The 23,944-nt window shown below is 45.5% G+C and overlaps 1 protein-coding gene across 1 annotated transcript in view; it reads left to right on the top strand.

Moving 5' to 3' along the window:
• The window catches only part of mdn1 (midasin AAA ATPase 1), a 46,005-nt gene that overhangs the window by 11,231 nt on the left and 10,830 nt on the right, over positions 1-23,944 (top strand). The window contains exons 24-78 of the mRNA XM_030781114.1: positions 131-309; positions 437-645; positions 835-981; positions 1,080-1,221; positions 1,571-1,705; positions 2,166-2,304; positions 2,577-2,715; positions 2,865-2,989; positions 3,111-3,249; positions 3,394-3,523; positions 3,789-4,046; positions 4,428-4,625; positions 4,898-5,106; positions 5,331-5,453; positions 5,718-5,915; positions 6,079-6,186; positions 6,420-6,608; positions 6,698-6,787; positions 7,104-7,367; positions 7,650-7,914; positions 8,426-8,585; positions 8,749-8,865; positions 9,080-9,288; positions 9,686-9,834; positions 10,242-10,441; positions 10,562-10,785; positions 11,015-11,128; positions 11,544-11,673; positions 11,777-11,883; positions 12,103-12,236; positions 12,522-12,682; positions 13,043-13,163; positions 13,524-13,740; positions 14,114-14,357; positions 14,644-14,767; positions 14,988-15,152; positions 15,317-15,531; positions 16,067-16,454; positions 16,570-16,682; positions 16,817-17,486; positions 17,789-17,950; positions 18,236-18,512; positions 18,843-19,081; positions 19,209-19,304; positions 19,515-19,609; positions 19,712-19,836; positions 19,998-20,150; positions 20,548-20,657; positions 20,744-20,817; positions 20,960-21,143; positions 21,527-21,680; positions 22,230-22,376; positions 22,929-23,055; positions 23,253-23,358; positions 23,453-23,568. Coding sequence (XP_030636974.1) covers positions 131-309; positions 437-645; positions 835-981; positions 1,080-1,221; positions 1,571-1,705; positions 2,166-2,304; positions 2,577-2,715; positions 2,865-2,989; positions 3,111-3,249; positions 3,394-3,523; positions 3,789-4,046; positions 4,428-4,625; positions 4,898-5,106; positions 5,331-5,453; positions 5,718-5,915; positions 6,079-6,186; positions 6,420-6,608; positions 6,698-6,787; positions 7,104-7,367; positions 7,650-7,914; positions 8,426-8,585; positions 8,749-8,865; positions 9,080-9,288; positions 9,686-9,834; positions 10,242-10,441; positions 10,562-10,785; positions 11,015-11,128; positions 11,544-11,673; positions 11,777-11,883; positions 12,103-12,236; positions 12,522-12,682; positions 13,043-13,163; positions 13,524-13,740; positions 14,114-14,357; positions 14,644-14,767; positions 14,988-15,152; positions 15,317-15,531; positions 16,067-16,454; positions 16,570-16,682; positions 16,817-17,486; positions 17,789-17,950; positions 18,236-18,512; positions 18,843-19,081; positions 19,209-19,304; positions 19,515-19,609; positions 19,712-19,836; positions 19,998-20,150; positions 20,548-20,657; positions 20,744-20,817; positions 20,960-21,143; positions 21,527-21,680; positions 22,230-22,376; positions 22,929-23,055; positions 23,253-23,358; positions 23,453-23,568 — 9,513 coding nt within the window. The remainder of the gene's footprint in view (positions 1-130; positions 310-436; positions 646-834; positions 982-1,079; positions 1,222-1,570; positions 1,706-2,165; positions 2,305-2,576; positions 2,716-2,864; positions 2,990-3,110; positions 3,250-3,393; positions 3,524-3,788; positions 4,047-4,427; positions 4,626-4,897; positions 5,107-5,330; positions 5,454-5,717; positions 5,916-6,078; positions 6,187-6,419; positions 6,609-6,697; positions 6,788-7,103; positions 7,368-7,649; positions 7,915-8,425; positions 8,586-8,748; positions 8,866-9,079; positions 9,289-9,685; positions 9,835-10,241; positions 10,442-10,561; positions 10,786-11,014; positions 11,129-11,543; positions 11,674-11,776; positions 11,884-12,102; positions 12,237-12,521; positions 12,683-13,042; positions 13,164-13,523; positions 13,741-14,113; positions 14,358-14,643; positions 14,768-14,987; positions 15,153-15,316; positions 15,532-16,066; positions 16,455-16,569; positions 16,683-16,816; positions 17,487-17,788; positions 17,951-18,235; positions 18,513-18,842; positions 19,082-19,208; positions 19,305-19,514; positions 19,610-19,711; positions 19,837-19,997; positions 20,151-20,547; positions 20,658-20,743; positions 20,818-20,959; positions 21,144-21,526; positions 21,681-22,229; positions 22,377-22,928; positions 23,056-23,252; positions 23,359-23,452; positions 23,569-23,944) is intronic.

A 23,944-nucleotide genomic window follows, 5' to 3' on the forward strand; every position in this document is an offset into this window, starting at 1 on the left:
ACCTTTCCATCAGATTCCGCACACAACTCGGCACCATTCACTTCTTACTCAAAACCCTCTTCTCTCACACTGATTCCTACTCGACATCTCTCTAAGCTGAGATTTTTTTTTTTTTTTTGGGATTCCGCAGAATCCACCCAGTTCTGATCCAAGGAGAGACGTCTGTGGGAAAGACCAGTCTTATCAGGTGGTTGGCGACTGCCACTGGTAACCAGTGTGTGAGGATCAACAACCACGACCATACTGACATCCAGGAATACATCGGCTGTTACACCTCAGACGATCACGGGAAGCTGGTCTTCAAAGAAGGTAAATGCCCAAAAAAAAAAAAAAAAACACCCAAAACAAGAGGATTGTTTATACAGTGCCTATATAGTCTGTTATAATGTGTATTGAACTTTATTTAAATCTTTGTATGGATTTGTTTTCTCCACAGGTGTTCTTATAGATGCTATGCGAAAAGGCTATTGGATCATTTTGGATGAGCTGAATCTGGCCCCCACTGATGTTCTGGAAGCCCTGAACAGGTTACTGGATGACAACAGAGAGCTGTTCATCGCTGAGACGCAGGAGGTGGTGAAGGCGCACCCCAGATTCATGCTGTTTGCTACCCAGAATCCTCCGGGACTTTATGGTGGAAGAAAGGTACTCTCTAATGGACATGCAGATGTAGGGCAGTAGTAAAGATATCATGAATGCAAACCCAACAGAGAAAAACAAAACCCATGAACCTGCTGTTGCCCCCCTTATTACATAGTATACGAATAGGTTGTGACTGGTCTTTGCTGTATTTTGGTATAGTATATAATTCATTGGTGGACTTTTTTTTTCCAGGTGCTGTCCAGGGCTTTCAGGAATCGTTTTGTGGAGCTCCACTTTGATGAGCTTCCCAGTACAGAGCTGGAAACCATTTTACACAAGAGATGCAGCCTGCCGCCTTCTTACTGCACCAAACTGGTCAAAGTGATGCAGAACCTGCAGGTCAGGAGACGAGCAGACAGAGAATCTCTTTAGAACACGCTATGATTATGTAACACTCATAGTTAATGTGCCTATGTGTTTGTGTGTCTTTGGTGCAGTCTTTGCGCAGGGGCTCCAGCGTCTTTGCCGGAAAACACGGTTTCATCACTCTGAGAGACCTGTTTCGATGGGCTGAACGCTATAGGTTGGAGGAGCAGACTGATTCTTCGCGTGATTGGTTGCAACATCTAGCTGATGATGGTAAATCCTACTTAAACATATCAGATTTTCCCACATGTGTTGTCTTCTGAGACGGCAGCCTTTTTTTTCTCATCAGAGTACTGAACAAAAAGAGTAACTATTGTATTGTTGGTGTTTAACTTGTGTTATATGTCTTTTCCTGCTTTAGCTAATGTTACGTGACCATTTTTACCTGTTAGAAGTTATAGATGATAACTTTTTCCATAAAATGTTGCATAAACCCTGATTGCTGTTGACAAACTTCATGAAATTCCCAAGAAGAGTTTTAAAAAAGTTTTTTTTTATTTATATGAAGCTACATTCTTGCTGTCTTTCACCTCATGATTCACCTCATATTTTTCTCTCTCAGGGTACATGTTATTGGCAGGCCGGGTTAGGAAACCCGTAGAGGCACAGACCATTCAGAACATTCTGGAAAAGCATTTCAAGAGGACCATAAACCCAGATGCCCTTTTCTCTGAGGCTCAGGTCACCACCCAATTTAGTGAGTGCATAGCGGGTCACAGCAGGTCACAGCTGAACACTATTGGACCATGATGGAATCATTTCAAGATTTGGTCGATTATGTTCAATTGCAGCTCACTTAAATATTGCACCGCTGCCCATCATTATGTTAATGTAAACATATCAGCCCAGACCACAGTGAACCATGACTGAGACAAATACTGAATCCACTGTGCTATGTGATGAAACTGATATCTTGGGCTTATGCTCTGTAGTACTTCAATCTCAGAAACATTCTTTTGTCTCGTATACATTACTGAATAACAGCAATATGAAATGTGAGGTGCATGGATCTTCATTTTTTCGGTGGATTTTTAATAGCCATGAATGCTAAATTGGCCTCAGCTGTGATATTCTGTAAGATGTGTGTACTTTTTGATTGCTCCGCTTTGATTGGTTGCATATGAGAGCCCCGTCAGCTCTGGTCCTCTGATTGGCAGGTCCGTTCGTGGACAGTATCGCGGGCGTGCCTGAGGAGTTTGGTCATGTGGTGTGGACACAGAGTATGAGGAGACTGGCGGTACTGGTGGGGCGGGCGTTGAGATTCGGCGAGTCTGTCCTGCTGGTGGGGGACACTGGGTAAGATTTGAAATTTCAAGTGAGCCCCTCAAGTGAAAACACACTCACACACACATGAAACACCTGGACTTAAGACCTTTTTCTATCGTTCATGTTCCACAGCAAACTAAAACACGTTCAGAATTGTATCTGTTGCCTATAGCATTAACTGTCTCGGCTACACTGACAGTGTGATTTCAGATGAACATCATTTTATCTATCAAATGAGTTAAAATAGTAAATATTGTATACTGTGATGGTTATGATAACTCAGTGTTTACCTTCATTTATAGATGTGGAAAGACAACTATTTGCCAGTTGTTTGCTGCTCTGGCGGGTCAGAAGTTCTTCTCTCTCAACTGTCACCTCCACATGGAAACATCAGATTTTTTGGGTGGGCTGCGTCCAGTCCGCCGCGGCGGAACAGAACAGGTGAGATTCTGGGCCTGTACTGGGCCTCAATCAAAATTCAGACTTTTAAAACTTTTAAGTTTAAAAACGGGAAGTTAAGTTCAAAAACTTTTGAGTTCAAAAACTATGAAGACTTAGGTGAAAATGTTCTCATCATCTATTTTATTCAGGCTGAAGATGGACGACTTTTTGAGTGGCACGACGGACCCCTTGTTCTCGCCATGAGACAGGGGGGCGTGTTCCTCATGGATGAGATTTCATTGGCTGACGACTCTGTACTGGAGAGACTTAACAGGTGAACACACACACACACACACACACACACACACACACACTGGGACATCCATTAAATATATGTCTACAAAGCTGACTTGTATTGGTTGTAATGACCTTGTTTTCCCCTCTGACCCATTCAGTGTGTTGGAGACAGAGAAATCTTTGGTGCTGGCTGAGAAAGGCAGTGGTGAAGATGACGATGTGGAGCTTATCGTAGCAGGGCCTAAATTCAGACTGGTGGCCACCATGAACCCTGGAGGAGACTTTGGGAAGAAGGAGGTTGGTGTAGACCCACACTCATTCACTTGCTTCTTTCTGTGGAGTATTTGCAGAAATAAGAAGTGGTTCTTAAAAAAAGGAGCTATAGTATCATGTGGTGAAATGAATGTGTGTGTCTGTCCTTCTGTCTGTCTGTGTGTCCAGTTGTCGCCTGCCCTGAGGAACAGGTTCACTGAGATCTGGTGTCCTCAGACTAACAGCCGCAGTGACCTGATGCAGATCATCCAGCACAACCTGAGACAGGGCCTTTCCCTGGACGAAAACGACCACCAAGGTTCCCCCGCCTACATTTTTCTCCTTGGCAAAGGTTCCACATATCTGTACGGCTCCCAAGTAAAGTGTCCGCTCCCATTGAGGATTTAGGAGTACTTGAACAAAGTACTTGAAACGTGAAATGATAGGTGGAAGCCATCCCTCTCTTCTCTGTCCACAAAAGCTAAATTAGATGCAGTTGAGATTAACAAGTGCTGAATAAATGCAGAGAACTTCCACCACTTCTTCTGAAGTTTGACTTAGAATTTCCTCTCTGACCTTCTCAGGAAAGGACATCGCTGAGCTCATGTTGGACTTTATCGACTGGCTGACCAATCAGGACTTTGGCCGTCACTGCATACTGAGTGTTAGAGACATCCTGTCGTGGGTGAACTTTCTGAACCAGGTGTCTGAACGCGATGAAGACGGTTTTATGACCATGGGAGGGGCGGAGGAAGAGGAGCCAGAGTGGAATCTGCGTCTGGACACCGTCACAGCCTTCATCCATGCCGCCTGTCTGGTTTACGTGGACGGCATCGGTTCAGGTGGGTATAGTGAGCAAAGTCGACTGGACCACGTTCAGTGATTTTGAAGAGATTACGTTTTCCTCTAATTTATTCTTCGACTTTTTGCAGGTATACTTCAATGTCAAATCTGTTACACACAGTTGTACATTTCTTTGAGAGAAAATATTGTGCTATTACAATGTTTTCATTTCATGTATTACAAGCTATTATAAAGTAGGTTGTTTTAACAGAATTGTCCTAAAGAAAACCTGTGAATCTCATTCAAGTCCATCATGCATACACATGCATATATGTATACACATATACATATACATATATATATATATATATATATATATATATATATATATATATATATAAACTTTGAACTTTGAACTTCGTCTTCATGCTCTGTGACAGGCACAACGGTGTCGGCTGCAGAGAACGCTCTGGCTGCTCGTAAAGCCTGCCTTGGCTTCCTGCGGCAGCGGCTGGGCAGAATAACTCAGCTGGACGAGGAGATGCGGGACGCCCTGCGTGTCTATGACATTAGCCTGCCCAGAGAGCCCCAGTGGGGAGAGGACTTCTTTGGCATCGACCCCTTCTACATCGCCTCAGGTGGAGCCATTTCGCCTAACTTGGAAAATTCATTTGTGTTTACAGACTTTGTTAGCAACCCTTCTCCTGCTACCTATAGCTGAAATACTGTAACCGTTAGAATCTTCAAACAGTATATTAATGCGTTATTTTCTGCTTCAATTGTGCTGTCATCCACTGCAGTCAAAATTATTTAAAATGGTTTAAATCGACGTGTATCTTAACTCATACATAAAGAAGATTTTCGTAAGGAAGTATTGTTAAACACAGTCCGGCTTTCCTGGCTCTGACAGGTCCAGAGAGTGAGGGGCGGAGTCTGTCTGGTTATGCCCTGGCTGCGGGCACCACGGCCATGAATGCCCAGAGGCTTCTACGAGCCCTGAAACTACAGCGCCCCATACTGCTGGAAGGCTCACCTGGCGTGGGCAAAACCAGCTTAGTGGCAGCTCTAGCAAAGGCCTCTGGGAACCAGCTCGTCAGGATCAATCTCTCTGAACAAACTGTAAGATGTTTGTAGTTTAGTGTATTTTTTTTTTTAATACTGGCCTGTTACACACGTATGAATCTAATATAGCTGTCTCCAAAGCACTCCGAAACAAATGTGAACAGGTCTGAGAAGTGACACAACATCTTATGGCTCTTATAATAGATAAGTGCCATAGATTGTGAATGTAATAGTCAGCCGATGATAATCTCATCTCATGATGTCATTTCCTGTTGCGACAGGATGTGACTGATCTGTTCGGTACGGACTTGCCGGTTGAAGGAGGAAAAGGAGGAGAGTTCGCCTGGCGTGACGGGCCGCTCCTGGCGGCACTTAAAGCCGGCCACTGGATCGTCCTGGATGAGGTACACAGTCAGAACCAGATTCCTCTTCAGTTTCTTACCCATTTCAGTCAATATAGATATTTACATATGATTTACTATAGAATTGCATTAAATTTATGAATGCACTCACCATTGTATTGCAAACCCAGGTTTCTATAAAGGTTCAGATATTACTGAGCAGTGGTTACTGGAAGCCCAAAGATGATATTGAACTTGTTGAGTTTTGTTGTGTATTGTATGTGAGATCCTATTGATGTTGATCTGATTGCATCCACTCCTCCACAGTTGAATCTTGCCTCCCAGTCTGTGTTGGAGGGACTGAATGCCTGTTTTGATCATCGAGGAGAAATCTACATCCCAGAGCTGGGTATGAAGTTTCATGTGCAGCACGAAAAGACAAAGATCTTTGGGTGTCAGAATCCCTTCACCCAGGGCGGGGGGCGTAAAGGCCTACCCAAATCTTTCCTCAACAGATTCACCCAGGTTTGTGCATCATTTTGTTCAAACAGTACAATTTAGCATGTTTAAATATCTTCTTTACGTTTGAGTGTCGTCATATTTCAGTCCGTCTCAGAATAATATCATTTTCTGACAGAGATTTTGAGGCATTCGCTAAACGGTATTTAAATGTTACCCCTCCAATCAGGTATATGTGGACCAGCTCACCACTGAGGACATGGAGTTTATAGGAGAGTCGATCTTTCCCACAATTGAAAAACAGATCATATCCAAAATGGTGCAGTTCAACAACCGGGTAAGTACACTAATGTCCAACTAAACTATACCTTTTCATATATTCCTCCCTATCAAGGACGCCATCTAGCTATTTTGAGCATAAGACTGTTTGTTTGTTTAGAAGCTCACCTTGTCCATAAGAAAACAAGCTAATAATTCCACCATGCAAATTTGTTTACATGTCCTTTGTGTCTTACAACCTACAAAATATTTGTGATGTGTAAATAATTCTTTATATTTGCTCTTTTGTAGCTGGTTCAAGAAGTAATGGTGGAAAGGAAGTGGGGTCAGAGAGGAGGCCCCTGGGAGTTTAACCTCCGTGACCTTTTCCGTTGGTGTCAGCTGATGCAGACTGACCAATCACCCGGGTTTTTCAACCCTGGCCAGCACGTGGGACTGGTGTATGCAGACAGGATGAGGACAGAGGCTGATAAAGCCCAGGTGACTGCGTGGTTTCTGTTGGTGACGTTTATTCTGTACTGATATCATGTGATGCAGCCGTGAGTGACGGGATCGTGCTCTGTGTGCAGGTGCTGTCGGTGTTTAGGAAGGTGTTTGGGGAGGACTTTGAACCCTACACAGGCTCCAGGCAATTCCATATCACACCACTCAATCTACAGGTTTGGTCATAGCCTCTTGTAATTTATCTACTTTTTGCCTGGAAATTTGTTGTGAATGCTTTGTGGAATCCCACAGTTACTCTGTGATATTAAACTTTGGTTTTACAAATAATACCAAATCAACACATATACAAGCAGAGACCGGCCACTTACACGTTGGGCTAAGAGGACACACGAGTCTAAAATTTTCCACACAAACGCTCTCTTGCCATCTCCTGCCATTGAAAAATCACACAATGATTAAATCAGCATCCAGATACATTAAAATCAAAATGCTAGCGGTGATTAGAGCACACTTCCTCGCTCCTTCTCCCAGGTGGGCTTCTCGGTCCTGCAGCGTAGCGGAGGGGCCCCGGTGGCCCTGGATCCTCCCCTGTCCATCTTGCACCAGGGTCTCCGGCCCCTGGAGTCTCTGATGAAGTGTGTGGAAATGGGCTGGATGGCGATACTGGTTGGTCCCACGGCCAGTGGGAAGAGCAGCCTGGTGCACCTGCTGGCTCTCCTCACCGGCCACCGCCTCAGAGTCATGGCCATGAACAGCGCCATGGATACCACGGAACTGCTCGGTGGTTTTGAACAGGTGAGTCATTAGTGGAAAGTGCTGGGGGGGATCAAATATAATGGTAGATTATTTGCTCTTTTTCGTGATTGTTTTCAAAGCTGTTAAAAAAGAGAAATTTTCCCGCAAAAAAAAAGGTATCTTTTCCTGACTGGACTGGACTCTGTTGTCCAGGGTATGGATTCTCCATAGACTTATGGCCTAACAGTAAATTACTGATCGTCTTTCATATATCTGAAACCCGGAGGGAAGTTTCACTTCCTTCGCTTGATCATCATGTTACTGGGTTTTTTTTGCTCCCAGGTTGACGTCATCCGCCCCTGGCAGCAGGTTCTGGAGAGCGTAGACTACGTGGTTGCCATGGTGACTCGGCGTGGGCTAATGTCACTCGACGGGGCTGTACAGGACACAGAGTTCCTGTTGAGTACGTGGAGTGCATTCCGACGCTGGCTGAGGGAAGAGGGGTTGGACAGAACTGAGGGAACCATTACTTTTGAAGCTCTGAACAAACTGGAGGTCATCATCGTCCTGCTTCACAAACTCAACACCAAGCTGAAAGTCTTCACAGGTACGACTTTTGAAACCAACACCTTAGTCCAGACACATCTGAGAATTTCAATACTTTTTAACTCAAAATCTCATATGTCTTATATGTATCTTTTTTTTTTGTGTGTGTATTTTGAAAATCCTTTGAATGCTAAGTGTGCATTCAGGAAACGTCTGTTTTCTCACTCCTGTTCACTTCATTTCAGGGCTCTGTCCCCAACCTCACACCTCAAACACTTTGCACCTCATTCCCAGCTAGTTTGACCCATACGTCATCTTACACAGCAAACATTTTACACCTCACGTACTTCACGTCTCAAATGCCTCATTCACTGAACCTCAAATACTTTATATCCTAAGTTCATCATAAAACGGATAAATCTTATATCTAAGACACTTTATTACAATAATACATCTTCCTTAGACCAGGAAAACTTCACAGGTCATATATGTCAAACTTACAACTACTCATCATGTTTAACTGCGGCATTTGACTGTGTTCTTATGCGTCGGTCTGGCGTTCTCCTCCACAGACATGTCGAAGTTACAGGTGGACTTCACTCTGCTGAAGGAGCGTCTGGCTCAGATGGAAGATGGTTGGAGCCATGGAGGCTTTGAGTGGCTGGATGGTACTCTGGTACAGGCCCTGCAGGCTGGAGACTGGCTCCTCATGGACAATGTCAACTTCTGCAGGTTTGTAGAGGCCAGAAACACAGAGAACCAAAAACTGTTTCATGTATTTGTAGAGAATGAGTGACGTAGTGTATGTAATGATGTTTTGTCTCTAATTGTCATTAACTTGGCAATGTCCCAGTGAGAAGGTTCATAATCTGTGTGTGTGTGTGTGTGTGTCTAGCCCATCTGTTCTGGACCGTTTGAACGCCCTCCTGGAGCCTGGTGGATCACTGACCATTAACGAACGTGGGGTCATCGACGGCACTACACCCACTATCACCCCTCACCCCAACTTCAGGTACAAACTCTACCTACGGAGATCTACATATTACCTGAGAAATCACTCTGAAATCTAATACTTGTCATGTCATAACTCCTGAGACGTCATGTCTTTTTACAACTTCACCGGACACATAGTGTGGTTCTTCTTGTATTTCACTTCAAACAGTATAACTCAGATGCTCCTCAGTCCCCGGGCTGAATTTTGACCATTTCGTTTCTTGTTTTCGTAGGTTGTTTCTCACCATGGATTCCATGCATGGAGAAATCTCGCGGGCGATGAGGAACAGAGGTGTGGAAATCTATATTCCGGGTGAACACGAGGGCGTTTGTTGGGACTCACTGGATGTGAAAACGGTGTTACACACACTTGGAGTGACAGGAGATTGCGTGTGTGATCTCCTAATATCCGTTCACTCAGAAATCAAGGCCTCCATTTGGGGTGAGACACTATACCTATAAGCATTTGTTACAGGACCCCATGTCGGGTTGGACAGATGTAGACATGTGTTTTTACAGCATGGCCACGCAAGGCAACTTCTGTCTTGTAACAGATTATATTACCTCTACAATTATGCCCACCTAATGGTGAATAATTATGCCAATCAACACAAAGCAGCTTTGTGACCCCACACTAGCACACACATATTATTTTCACTAATGCAAATTTGAACCAAATTCTACACTGTAATGGTAGTTTCCATAGGATTTTTCAAAAGCTTGCACTGAGTTGGTCGTTTCAGAGCCAAACCAGAGAGAGGCATTATGTAACAACATACATAACAACGATCGTATTGTATCTATGACGACAATAACGCTCATCCTCGTTATTCGTCCAGACTCCCCGGCCTCGTCCGTATCCTCCCTGCTCCACGCCGCTGCCCTGTTGTCCAGTCAGCTCCAGAGAGGAGTGGATCTGCCCAGTGCTCTCCAGCAGACCTGCGGAGAAGTTTACGCCCTGTGTCAGCGCACCACCGCCAGCCAGCAGGTACGCATGCACGTGCGCGCGCACACACACGCGCACACACACACACACAAACCACTCCTGTAAAACACTTACATAATAAGAGACTGGTTTTGGTAACATGGCATTCAGCAGTCTATTCTGATTAATTGATTGCATCTATCCCATTTTTCAAGACTTTTTAATTAGTTTATTCTGTTTTGATACTGAAAAGTTTTAAGACAGTCCCTGGCTTGTACGATACAGCATTAAAAGCAGTGTTTTAAAACTTAGGTCGGTTTTCGTCATTCATGAGTATTTCGTTGACTCAAAGACAACGATATAGCATTATTTCATGATAATTATTTTTCTGATCAATTGCCCTGTTTTTCTCTCTCTGTCCGTCCCTGTGTCTCTCTGTGTATACAAATATATATCCCTTGTCACCCTAGAGAGCTCAGGAATTGATCGAGAGTCAGTTAGCGGTGTTGGACACAGAGGGTTGGGGTAGTGGGTTGTTGTGTGCAGGAGTATGGCCAGACCACCTCCCCTCTGCTCTGCTGTCCACCGAGGACTCCTGCTTCTCCAGCGTGCTCAGGGACGGCCAGGTGCTCTCCTTCTGCCTTAACACACTCAGCCTGCACGGCAAGAGGTGAGAGCAACATCATACAGTCAGAGTCCGGATCTCTGTTATTTGCATCTAGAGCCAATCGTTAATCGATAGTTTGAAAATAAGTACGTTGACTCTATATGTGCATGCCTGTTTGTTCAGGAGTGGTCCGCTGAGCCTCGTCGACCTGCAGAGGGCGATGCAGAGCGGGGCGGTACACGAAGGTCAGCTGTTCTCCGGAGGGGGGTTGGAAGGAGGGGTGAGCGACGCCCTGCGTCTTTTGCCCACAGCGGTTAGGATACTGACGGAGAGAGCATCTCACAGTGACTGGGTTCTCAGGACCAGCTGGCTCTCCCATCTCACCAAGTCCTATAAACACGCTCCAGGTAATCCTCACGTGGAATATTGTTAATGTGGAATCACTTGTAATAAGGCTGCAAAACAGCTTTAGTCTAACGTTCGTCTCAAACGATTTTAAATTTTTATGTCACTTTCACTTCCCAGTTAGAGGCTCTCGTTTTATACAGTGTTGTGATGAAATTGGACCTAAGTACTGTGAATTCTGTGACTGACGTTGTGAGGCTGTTCTGAGATCAGTTTTTTTTTTTGTGTCAGATGCGGCATTGGTACAGCTGGAGGCAGGAAGTAAAGCCCTGAAAGCTGTGTTCAGCAGCAAACTCAGCACAAAGGGCAGATCCCTGACTGAGCTTCTCCAACCACACAGCACAGGTAAAACACACACACACACACACACACACAGACACACACATTAAACAAACATAAGCCACTGTGACTGCATCAGTCAGTCCAGCAAGGGGAAAAGTCTTGTCTCATTATCCTCAACTTCTCTGCCATGTTTTGCCTAGAATAGCACTGAATACCCCTCTTTGCCTGCTAGGCAGGTTTTAATCATTAATTTTTCTTTACTCCGGTTAATTGTCTATTCAGAGCGATAATCAAGTAATCAGTAAGCCCAAAAAACGTAAATCTGTCTAAAAACCAGAGGGATTGTGTGTTTGAACACAGAGCATTAATCATTGCCCCATACCCAAGGCTCTTAACAGAATTACTCTAGAGACATGTAAGATCTGATGCAAAGCGTTCTCATGTTTTGACACTCTAACATAAAAGTCTCTGTTCACAGATGATTACAGGATCCTGGTAGACATGCGCTGGAACAAGCAGTACCTGGATATTTTAGCCAACTCCTGTAATTTTGAGGATGAGGAGCGCTACCAGGAGTTCATGGAGGCTCTGAACGCCGTCGCTAACAGGTCAGCGGGGAGCGCGTTTGGGTACCTGACCACGGCTAATGAGGCTGTTAACGAGTACATCTCATATTCTGTCTTTTTTTTTTTTTTTGCTCTGTCCTGGCAGAATCGTTTTACTGATGGACCGGGAGGAAAGGGCTGCGGTTGGGAGCAGTGCCGGAAATTCATCACCTCACAACAGCGCTCTACGACTGGCTACCGCCTTTTCTAAAGGTATACACACACACACACACACACACAGATACATAAACACTCACACTATCTCTCGCTCTCTCGCTCTCTCACTCTCACTCACACACACACATACAGAGACCCGTAATGCAGTACATCAACGCTGAGTGTTATATGTCCTTGAGGTTAAGCATTAGATGCTTAAATATAGTTTTTTCTGCTAAAATACCATTTTTCTGATCTTTTTTTTTTTTTTTAAAGGAACCGTGGACATCGGTCACCTGCCCCACCCAGTGCTGGTTCATCTGCGCTCCTTCTTTGACCTTTGGGATTCCTTTGTGCTGCAGGCAGTGCAGACTGGCCAGCCCTACATATCAGACCACCTCATGTTTGAAGTGTGTATTTTATTTACTCTTTATTACCCCGTTGTCATTTTTCTTCACTGCAGAGTGGGGGTTTTTTTTTCGAAACCACCTAGAAGTTCCTTTTTTCGGATTAAGCTGACCGTTAGTCTGTAACACGTCTGTCTGGTTGTAAGCATTGTTGATACGGCGACCCAGTATGACTTCAGTCTAGACCGACGTGAACTGCTTTGACCGCTCGCTGGACTAGTCATTGGAGTTAAATGGCAGTGTCACAGCATAGGCACAGATAAAATGTGATGTCATTTGTGTGCACAGATCCTGCAGTTGCTGCAGTGGAGAGATCGTTTCTGGCACGTGTGTAACTCTCTGTCGGCGGACGCACGTGGCGTGTGTGTGCTGTCATTACACTGGCAGTGGGTACACAAACATCTCATCCTGAGGCTTCCTCAGCTGCTGCTAGGAGACAGTAACTATGAGTGAGTACCAAAACAAACTTAAGGCTGGTGTCTTGAATGCATACGTTATCTTTACTCTTATGTGTGCAGTTAGAGGAGAACGATGAATAAAAGTAATTTTTATAATCATGTGAATCGCCTTGAGTTCATGATCCTGTCTCGAGGCACCAAATATCATAGTGTTATTTGTCACAGATTTGTTTACGCAGTGTTCAATTTTATTTGTTTGTTTGTTTATTTATTTTTTTTTTTTTCACACGAGTAGCTGCAAAAGGATTTTATGGGATCTTCCCACTGTCTGTTAGCTCTGTCAGTTTTGTTGTTATTTACAAACAGAATGCTCATTTTTTGTTTGTTTGTTTGTTTGTTTCTGTGTCTCAGGGGACAGCAGGAGCTCCAGACCATATCCTCGGCCATCCAGAATACTCTGTCCAGCTCTGCCTCCGTGGCATCAGCTCTGAAGGGCATTCAGAAGACCTTAGGAAAGCCCCTTCCATATAAGGTTCCATGAACTTCCATAAATGTTCCATAAACACGTGTTCATAATGCTCAATTAGGGCAGCACAATGAATCATAACTGGGATTTCAGCCTCCGTGATAAAGTGAAAAGCTGAGATGAATTATCTCCGTTTGTTTGCAGTTGGCTTGTGAACCAGCACCGAATAGACTTTTTCTCTTTCAGTTTTAAAAAGTAAAAAAAAAAATGGAAGAGGCTGAGAATGGTGTCACCGAGGAGCACCACAAATTGTTTAAACACTGTTTAACTGACTCCCTTGTTTTCTGGTTGTTTTTTTAATCGGGGTTTGGGGGCGGGAGGTGGTTGGACTATTGAGATGCTAATTACTCTGCGTCCTCACTGCAGTTGGAGTCCGTGGCGGAGTGTGCCTCACGCTTGCGAGTCCTGAGCCGGGTCTTAGACATCAGGGACTTGCGACTAGACAGCAGCTTAGCATCTCTATGGAAACAAGAGCTGTCCCGTCTCCGGGCTGTTGCTATGGGCCTGGATTCCAAAGAAAGCCTTCTGGAAGCCTGGGGCTTGATCTTACAGGCCAACCTGCAGCTGGAACCACAGGCCTCAGGTCAGAAAAATAAACCTCCCTTCAGAAGTTTGCATAAATACATAAACTACCATCAGCTGCAGCTGACACATCTCACAACTATTGACAGATATTCATAAATTGCTATCACTTTTTGTATTTTACTACTAAAGTCACACCATAAAGCAGGTTTTGGTAAGCTGATGCTTACCTATACCCGATCCTTACTTGCTTTAAACAGGACTTAATATTTTTGCAGTCACCGTAGAGGGATTGTAACAGAACAAACAGTTCATTTTGATTTTGAATGAGCTCTAGTGTTGGATGGTTTGCCTTTATAAAACTGTGGTTTCGTGCCTGTGGTTACACCATGTCAGTGGTTTCCCACTTTTAATGGTAAATTTTGTGGTGTTAGGTGTTTTAGAGAGGCTGGTTTCCTGTGTGGAGAAGCAGCAGGGTTACATGGCTGCCTGCGGTCTCCTGGACTCTCTGTCCGAAGTGCCTCGCGAGGAAGAGATGGCGGACAGCACCCCTCCCTGTCGGGAGATGTTACTGCAGCTGGCGCGCAAGGCCCAGCTCTGGCCTGCACTGGAACAACTGGCTGTGCTTAACCAAATGAGAGTTACTGCAGACCTGCTACAGCTTTCGGTGTCACAGGGGTGCGACGTCAGACTAAAGAATCATTTTATCTCGTTTGAGCTCATTGTTAAATTCGCCCCTTAGGCACGCTGAATGTGCTCAGCATATGCTAAATATAAGTCCAAAGAAGTAATAGTTTGCTGATTTGTCGCAAATCAAGAACTTTTTTTTTGACTGTGTACACGCCAAAGTATTGTACATTTGCCATAGATGTTTGCACAACTTGACCTTAGGCTGTAGGGTTTAAGCTCATTTTTCTTATTTGAAAGGTTTGTCCTTAGTCAGCCTGACTTTCTGTTTCCTCAGGGATAGAGAGGCAGAAAGCAGTGTACAGAGGGATCTTTCCCATCACCTACATTTCTGTATGCAGTCCACCCCCCTGAATGCTCGACAGCTCCAGCCTCTATGGTTCCTTCTTAACACTGAGAGGGTCTGTGAAGAAATCCAACCTACACGGTTTTTTTCATTTTTATCGACCGTTCTTTCTCTTTTCGCTTTTTACGCAAACGGTATTTCTTATTCTGCTGTCCCGAATCTGCTAACATTGGCAACAGATTGTTTCGAGGGTGTCTTTGATGTTTTCCATTAGTCTTCTTGTATCTGTTCTCTGAATCTACTGTATCCTGATTGTGGTGTAATTCTCCTCCCAGCCTGCAGAGGAGCTGCAGTTGGTGTGGTGTGAGCTGCTGTCTGAAGCTCTGGCGGCACTGTGGTGCAGTAGCGTGACCTCAGACCCTGAACGCTGGTTGAAGTGGAGCCCTCTTGGTCCCGAAGAGAAGAAGATCTTCCGTTCACTGTTGGGACCCTCTGACACGGTGTGTGTGTGTGTCTGTGTGTGTGTGTATATACACTTGCTTATATGGATTTATATGTCTTTTTTGGGTGCTATGTGTCAGGATTGTGTTAATTTATCAGTAGATGTCGATAACCATTTGGATGGTTTGACAGTGAACTTGACAGAATCCCTTGACATCCTCAGGGTCCTGGAATGCTAAGCCGAGCAGTGTGGTCCAGATGCATGCTGGGAATTTTGAGCAACGCTGAGGCAGGGGTGCACTGGGACCCCACCGGCACAAGTTTCCTCAACTCCTCCCATGTGACTTTGGGAGAATGGCGAGAGAGGACTGCCCAGCTCCAGGACCTGAGTGCAGTGCTGTGGGACAACATGGCCCTCCCTGCTTTATCTGACTTCAGGTCAGCGACTTAACACTACACACACAGCCATAGCATCAGACACAGTGTTACAGATAAAATGGACTGGAACATTATCACAGATATGGAGGGGATCAGTTTCCCGCCCAAGGATTGAGCAGAATCCTGAGTTGAATTACACATTAATGTAAAAATTAAAAATGAAATTTAGTTTTGTTATAAGTGAAATAGTACGTAGACATTTATGGCAGAGATTCCTGAAAACGGTTGGTCTCTGTATGTGCGGCCTTGTGTGGCCTTGACTGAGTCATTGAACCTTTTACAGGGTTTCTGTTCTGAAACAAGCAATTGTAAGGCGCTATGGAAAAAACTATCAGTTAAGTGTATGTCTGACAGTTTGTATTTATAGGTCACTTGACTCATATATTCCTGATATAGTTTTCAGATGTGGAGGATATGTAGCAAGATGGAGGGTCAAAAATCTCTTTATGTATGTATGTGAATTTGAGGAATGCCAAGACAGGATTTTGGAAATTGAAACACTCTCTCTCTCTCTCTCTCTCTCTCTCTCTCTCAGGAGTACTGACTGTCAGCTGCAGGGTCTGGTTTTACGACGGCAGCTGCTTGCTCTGTCTGACTTGCTGCCCCCCGGCCTGCAGGAGAGCTACACCGAGGCTTGTGACGTCATCACCGAAGGCCAGGACCCCATAGGGGCAACTCAAGAGATCCAGGCTGCCCTCAGAGAAGGCCTGCCTGAAAACCTGCTCCCAGAGGGCTTCTTGGACACTTTGCTAACCTGCCTGCAGCAGTTTGCTCAGAACCGCATCCAAGGGTCCATTCAGCTGGCCCGCTCTGGGGTGTTCTGGGTCAACATGGGTTTGCTTCAGATCCAAGTCTGGACCCCTCAGACCATTTTTGACCCGGCCGTTAAACGGGCATACAAACTCAGCTATGCCCGAGAGGAGGTAAGACTCATAAAAATGTTATTTAATCCTATTTTGACTTTTTTTTCATTTCTATTTACCGTTAGGTAGTTTCGTTTCCCAGTTTTTTTGACCCTGTCTTTAACTGTTTTCCCAGCTGGCCTTACTTCAGGAGGAATGGAGGGCAAGGAGTTTGTCATCCCAGCTGCTGTCAGGGGCGGAGCTTGAGGAGAGCAGTACCACTGATGGATTCCAGCATCCCCGCATCAGGTTAGCCACGCCTCCCAAATCTGACTCAACACCCTGCTCTTCTGTTAAACATAGACAAGACAGTTCTAGGGAACTGAAGTCAGAGAGTTGTCTGATACGTGTTCTCTGATATATATGTGTGCGCGTGTGTGTAGGTACCTGTGGATCCGTATGCAGCAGGTCAGAGAACAGATCACAGAGCTCAGCAGGAAGCAGGCGTGCCGACCCGGCGAACCCCAGTACGGCCGTCTGTACCAGGAGCTCCAGCACTACCTCTGCAGCATCGGCCAACCGGCAGCCGTGGGCGACCTCCTCTCCCACCTGCTCAGGGCCCTGCAGGGATCCGGCCCCAAATCTAGACTGGGGATTCAGAGCCTGCTGAAGGAGGAGGCCGTCTGGCAGGCCTCACAGCAACGCTTCGCCCAGCGACTGGCAGAAGAGTACCCGCTGTACCCGGACGTGGTGGTGCCCCTGAGAGCCGCCATCCTGCAGCTGCAGCACGGCATGCGCCTGGTGGCGTCGCAGGTTTCGTCCTCGCTGACCGCCCTGTCCGGCCTGCCGCGGCTGGTGAGCTGCGCCTTGGGGTTCCCCTCCGTGGGTCCCGGGTGGCCCTCCGACCTGGCGCGGGCCGACTTCCTGTGCTCGCGGGCGTCCCTGGACGTGCTGCGCGGCCTGGGGAAGCTGCTTCCGCAGGGCGAGTCGGGCCGCGTCATTCCCGAACCCGCCACGCTTCTGCTCAACGTCCTGCTCTACGTGCAGTCTCACGCGCTGTCGGCCGGGCACCTCACTCCGGAAACACGAAAGATCTTCAGACACGTCTGTCAGGTAGTAATCCGTGACGGACACGCAGCTCGTCTGTCGCCTGGCCCGATTTGTCCTTTGCGAACTCTTACTTAACCAAGCCTGTTTCTCTCTTGGGTAATACTAGTAAAAACAGTATTATTAGGGACACTTATGGTCCCAGACACCGGAATTGAGCTTGACTGATGTTGACAGTGGTTCTGAAGATGTTATTTTCTGCGTTGTAGCCAGGTTGTGGGTGTAATTAGCAGGTTTTCAGCTATGTGCTGTGACTGTAGCTGAAGTACAGTGTCTTTAGGGAAACGTGTGCTGTGGTTTGTGTTCAGGCTGTGGTGAACGAGTGGGATGAACAGGAGAGGAGAGCGAGAGAGAAGGAGCAGCAGGAGGCCAGTCTGTACCGCAGCAAGACCACTCAACACGGCTCGGGTCTCACTGAGGAGGAAGAGGAGGAGAGGGAGTTCAGACGCTCCTTCCCCTCCTATCACAAGGTACAGTCACCTCTTTGTGTAACTGTGTGTGTGTTTGTATGTGTGACTGTAAGTGAGTAAGAGTGTGTGTGTGTGTGTGTGTGTGTGTGTACATGCTACTGTTTGAGTGCATGCACTGTGCGTAATTTCATATGAACCACAGAGTACAGTAATTACATGTATGTGTGCTAGAGAGAGTTTAGAGAGAGTTTATCTCCAAACAAGTAACTGTTCTCTATGTTTAGTACCTTAATTTTGTTTGTCTGCCCTCTGTTATGGTCTTCATTCATCTGATTTCTATCCCAGGACTTTGCTGATATTACCGCTGAGCCCAGTTTGGAGCAGCCAGTAAACATTGAGGAGGAAGAGGAAGTGGAGGCGGAGCACAGTGAGAGTGGCTTCCTGACGCCCAGCAGCTTGAACGTAGTCATGCAAGTCCATCAGCGACTCTGCCTATCTTACGCCCAATCACTGTGGTACCAGCCCATTACGCCAACCAATCAGAGCAAGGATCATATCTCCGCCCTTATCTCATCCTATCAGATCACAGCTCCCTTGATAGCACGATTCTACCATCTAATAGGTACGCAATTTAGAATTTCACTCATCATATAAATGTGCGTGTGTATAGATACTGATAGATAAATATACAGTAATGTGTTATGATTATAAATTACATTAACTAGATTGATTGATTGTCATGGCCAAAGAACAGCTGGAATCTCAAAACATATTACTGCAAATTTCCCTTGTGACTAGAGCATAGATAAGTGGTGGTCTGTTTTGGTGCTCTTGAGTGTCCTGTTGGTAATACCTTGCATCCGTAATTTGTTTTTCCAGTGAATAATTCCCTGCTCATTGTCCTGCCCGTGACCCGTGCTGAATCGCGCGTATTTTATTTTTGTCTTGTCAGACTCTGAGATGGACCCCCAGCTGATGGGCTCTCAGCTGATCCTGGGCACTCTCCTCCAGAACTCGGTGAAGGGGACAGGGGCCCAGACGGGCCTGAGCCTGCAGGCTGACGGGCCATATGACTTCTACAGACAGCCCAACATGAGTCAGGCACGCCTCTGCCTGCCCGCGCTGGAGCAGTTAGCCACGGCTATCAGACAGCGCCTGGACGACTGGCCAGACCACCCAGCCCTGGTGCAGGTGAGAGTGGACAGTTTCATTATCATCATCATTGTTGATCGATGGTTGTGTTTCCTGACTGATTTTGAGTGTGGTGACCAGGATAAGGTATATGATCGCTGACATACGCGGGTGTGCTGTGTTGTAGTTGACCGTGGTGATGGAGAGAATCATGGCGTTCAGTCTGTCCAGCCCTCTCGCCAAATTTCTCAACGGTTTGGAGATCCTCCTGACCAAAGCCCAGGTGAGCGCTGCTGTCTGCGGTGCATTAGGACCAAGGTGTTGCTTCAGTAAACATTTGGTTTTCTGACTCTTTCTTCATGTGTTTCTTCATACTTTCTTTCTCTGTTTTTGTCTCTCTCCCCTTTCCTTGTTCTTATGTCTCTCTCTCTTTTTCTCTCTCTGTTTTCTCATTCTCTCTCTCTCTCTCGCTCTCTCTCTCGCTCTCTCTCAGGACTGGGAGAACAACGCGAGTCGTTCTGTGTCTCTGAGGAAAGAGCTGGAGGCCATCACTCAGCTGATCATCCAGTGGAGAAAGCTGGAGCTGAGGTATGTCCCCACTGACACTCTAAACACACTGCCAGCTGAACACCAGATGACAAAGCCAGTCGTAAACCTGGTCATTGAACGGTGGTGTTTGTCTGTCTCCAGTTGTTGGTCGAGTAGTTTGGACAACACCTTGAAACGACACGCAGAGAAGTCCACCAGGCACTGGTTCTCCATCTACCAGCTGATCGAGAAATTCCTTCAAGAACAGAGGATAGACTCCAAACCTGGTAAAATGCACAAGATCCTGTTCTCTCTCAACTCTTCTTCCTCTTTCTCCTCTTCGTCCCGTCAAAATACGCTAAACTAAACATGTCTGTATTGGAAGTAGGAAACTGCTGTTCACCTTTGAAAGTTTCTGTGTCTCTGTGTCTCTGCGTCTGTGCGGTAGATGACGGCGCTGGCGGCCTGTCTTTCTCCTCTGTGGCCACCACTCTTCAGGCCTTTATGGAAGGCTCCACCCTGGGCGAGTTTCCTACACGTCTCAACATGCTACTGGGCTTTCACTGCCATCTCCTCCTGGTGCCCAGTCAGGATGGCCAAGGTGGGCACTGCCAGCTACTCTGTGTGTGTGTCTGTGTGTGTCTGTGTGTGTCTGTGTGTGTCTGTGTGTGTGTGTGTGTGTATATGTGTGTGTATATGTGTGTGTATGTGTGTGTGTGTGTGTGTTTGTGTGTGTGTGTTTGTGTGTGTGCAAGCATGGTTAGACACGTGTGTGCAGTCACCGTATCATTTTGTTGTCTGTATACATAGTCCCAGAGGCCAACAGTGCAAATTAAAAACACTACGAACTTAATGAATCATTGCATGCCATCAGGTCATAGAACTATCACTGAAGAATATAAAGCAGTTCATGAAACATTTGCAGAAACCAAGAGACTTTCTCAGGTCTTTGGTGGTCCAGTGGAAATGAATGAAGTTTCTCCTCTCCTCTCCCCCAGGCTCTTTGTGTAGTTTGCTGTGGAACCTGTATAAGTACTACAGCCAGTTCTCAGAGAGTGTACAGGCCAGAATCACCCAGCTCAGACAGCCCATTGAGAAGGAGCTGAAGGCAAGTAGCTAATCAATCAATGTTTAAAACAGTTCATATTTTCGGGATTTCCTGAACCAAACAATTTTTTTTTTTGTTTGTTTCAGGACTTTGTCAAAATCTCAAAATGGAATGATGCAAGTTTCTGGTCCATTAAGCAGTCAGTGGAGAAAACACACAGGTATTTTTTTTTTTTGAGAAGTAATCCCATTTTCTATTTCTTTTATATCTGACATTTCATTTCATAACACAACATCTCTGACTCCAAATCTCTGAGTTTTATGGAGTAATGTGACGGAGCTCTGTCTGTGTGTCCTGGTCAGGACCCTCTTTAAATTTGTGAAGAAATTTGAGGCAGCGCTGAGTGTGCCATGTGCCCCAGCGTTGGTGGAGCAGGGCAGTAACACCAGTCTGGACAGCGTGGATACTCAGCCCGAAGAGACGCCCCTGCACAGGGTCCACCTGGCGCTGAAGAACGCCCTGCCAGGGAAGGGCAGAGACTTACAGGTACTGTCCTAAACGCAAGAGAAAAAAACCCCGTGTACCTTCAAGGGAATACATTTGTTGCAGGAGAGTTTTGACTGAAGTAACGTAATCTTTAAATGTATGACCTGGCAATTCTAAACCTTTTCGGATTTAAACCGTCCAACATGCCACGTGTTCCCTAACGGTCAGATAAATGAATGAATGAAAAGATCAAAACTGACTTCGTTCCTAATCGAACTACGGTACATTATGGCAAAGAGCTAAGAGGGCGGCAGGATGCTAAATAGTTTCGATGACCGAATGACGCGCTCGTCTCGGATCAAATGAATAAAGCGTTTTTGTAGCCTCGGACATGCTTTTGCTGAACTGAGCCATACGGAGTTAACGCTGCGTTCATCTTCCAGAACGAAGGCCCGGAGGAGGTCGCGTCAGCCATGGACCCCTCCTCACTGCAGGCCCGTCTGCCCTCCCTCACACGGAAGATGAGGAAGATGTGCGTGCAGCTGGCAAAGAGGACGGCCATGCCAGAGCTGTCTGAGGATCTGGACCAGTTTACAGGTACTGGTTCTGATGGGTCTGGGAAGAGCTCATGCTAAACAGCAGTGTTAGGGATATTTCAGTTAACGTGTTAATCAATGTTTATGTTAAATATTATATTTTAGATCTGCATCATATTGGAATTGATCATAGGTATTTTTGATAATCATACATTTTTCTCAATCATACATTTGACTTAGTGTTAGGTAAGGTACTGACTATGGACAGTAACTGACGTAATGCTCTATTAAACATGACGGTAAGTTTTTTATGGATGTTGTAAAATACAGTAATATTAGTGGTTAAGACACGTGCGCACACAGACTTGTATCACAGACTTTAACTAAATGGCTTCTGCTACACGAGAGAAGTTTTTAATATAAAAATCACTCCACACCAGTCTCTGAAAATCACCATTTTACATATAGAGTCACATTTCTGTGCTCCCTGAGATCTTGCTTGGTCTTCATGTGCAAATTCCATCTTTCTTGAGGATCCAATATATTCAGACCCTTACACTAAAACCTCTTCTTCTTTTTTTTCTTCCTTTTTTTTTTTACATTTTTCCAGCTGAGGTCATTACCAACGTGCACGCTCTGCAGAGTCTGACTGTGGATCGCTCAGCGGAGCAGGAGAGACAGAAAGCTGAGGCCAAACATATCCTGCTGCAGAAGCAGAGGGCTCTGGCTGACCTTTTCAAGATGCTGGCTCAGATCGGTTAGTCAACCTGTCAAATGGTGTGACCCATATCCGTATGACCGTGTGACAACCTGTCAGATGGTGTTACCCATATCCATATAACCGTGTGACAACCTGTCAGATGGTGTAACCCACAGCTACAAGGCTGCCGTGTTACAGAGCAGCTGTTGGTCCAGTGGTGATATGGTGATTTCAGTGTTTACTCTTGTCACTGTATAGCATTGACTGTAGGTAATGTAAAATGAATGAGTGAATGAATTCCTTATTAACTTAAAAAGATTTTGATTGCAGTGAAAGAAAATAATTTTTTTTCTTGAACCGATTGAATTTATGTAGATGTAACTCAGAATTAGGTGGTAGGACACTGTTTGATACATTAATATTTCACATATCTTAATTTCTAATCGTCATGTGAAACACAGTCACTGAATATTGAAGCTTCTTCATAACAATTCCACCAGATTACATTTATACACAATATGTGATGAATTTGCTGGAGCGCGTGAAGTTATTTACATGTGAGCACTGAGTCGAGACACTTTTAAGCGTGCTGTCGATGTTTGTGCGCAGGTCTGTCTTACAGGAAGGGACTGACGTGGGGACGTACAGCGGATCCCAAAGAGACTCTGTGTTTACCGCCGGTGGACTTAAAAACAACCCTCTCTGCCGTGAAAACACAGGACCAGACCGAGAACACGTAAGATCAGAACCTCCCATTACCTACTCCGGACGTTTAACCCACTTTATTAGCCCGTTTTGCCTGTTTTGTGTTAACTGAGTGAATGAAGGCTTTTGAATGTTATGACACCATATACACTTATCATGACCGTGTGAGATAATAGCAGTCGTAGTTGTAGTAATTAGAATAACGTGTCCTGTTCATTTTGTCCTCAGGCTGTTTGCTGAGCTGACCGTCGCTTGGGAAGGATGTGAGAGATATTTCTATCGCTCTTGGGCCAGATGCACTGCCATGCAGACGGCACTACAGAGTGCAGCCAAGGTGAGACCACGCTGAGAGAGTGTAAAGCCCTGTACATTTCATAATGAGGTGCGTGTGTGTTGTACTGAATGTTCTTATACGTGCTCCGTTGCAGGAGCTGGGATTGGGGAACGTGGAGCGTTGTCGGGGCTTCTCTTCTCACCTGTTTAAGCTCCTGCTCAGACAGAGATGTCGGTTAGCTAAGCTCTCCGAGCACTGGGTTCACCTCAGGTACGGAAAATTCGATTTCTCCCATGTGTTTATTTTTTCAGCCACTGATCCTTTGTTTAACCAGGATCTTCCACAGAAGTTTAGAGAACTTTCTCTCCAGGGAGATTTTAGTATTAAAGGATTGACTATGTTCACCTCAGAGACAATATATCAAAAAGTTGGGCATTGTGCCTGTACTTGGGGGTCATTTCAGGTATGTTGGTGCATGAATATTATTCAGAGGCAGTCATAAGAAACCTGCACAACATTTTGTCTTGATTGAAAACAGACCTCAAAAAACTTCTTCTTTTTTTGTTTTCAATAAAAAGTGCATAAATTTTGATGAATGAAAAGCAATATATTTCTCAAGGTGTTGTGGGAATGAGATTTGAGATGC

The sequence above is a fragment of the Chanos chanos genome, chromosome 8 (assembly GCF_902362185.1).
Source record: "Chanos chanos chromosome 8, fChaCha1.1, whole genome shotgun sequence".
Classification (NCBI taxonomy): Eukaryota; Metazoa; Chordata; class Actinopteri; order Gonorynchiformes; family Chanidae; genus Chanos; species Chanos chanos.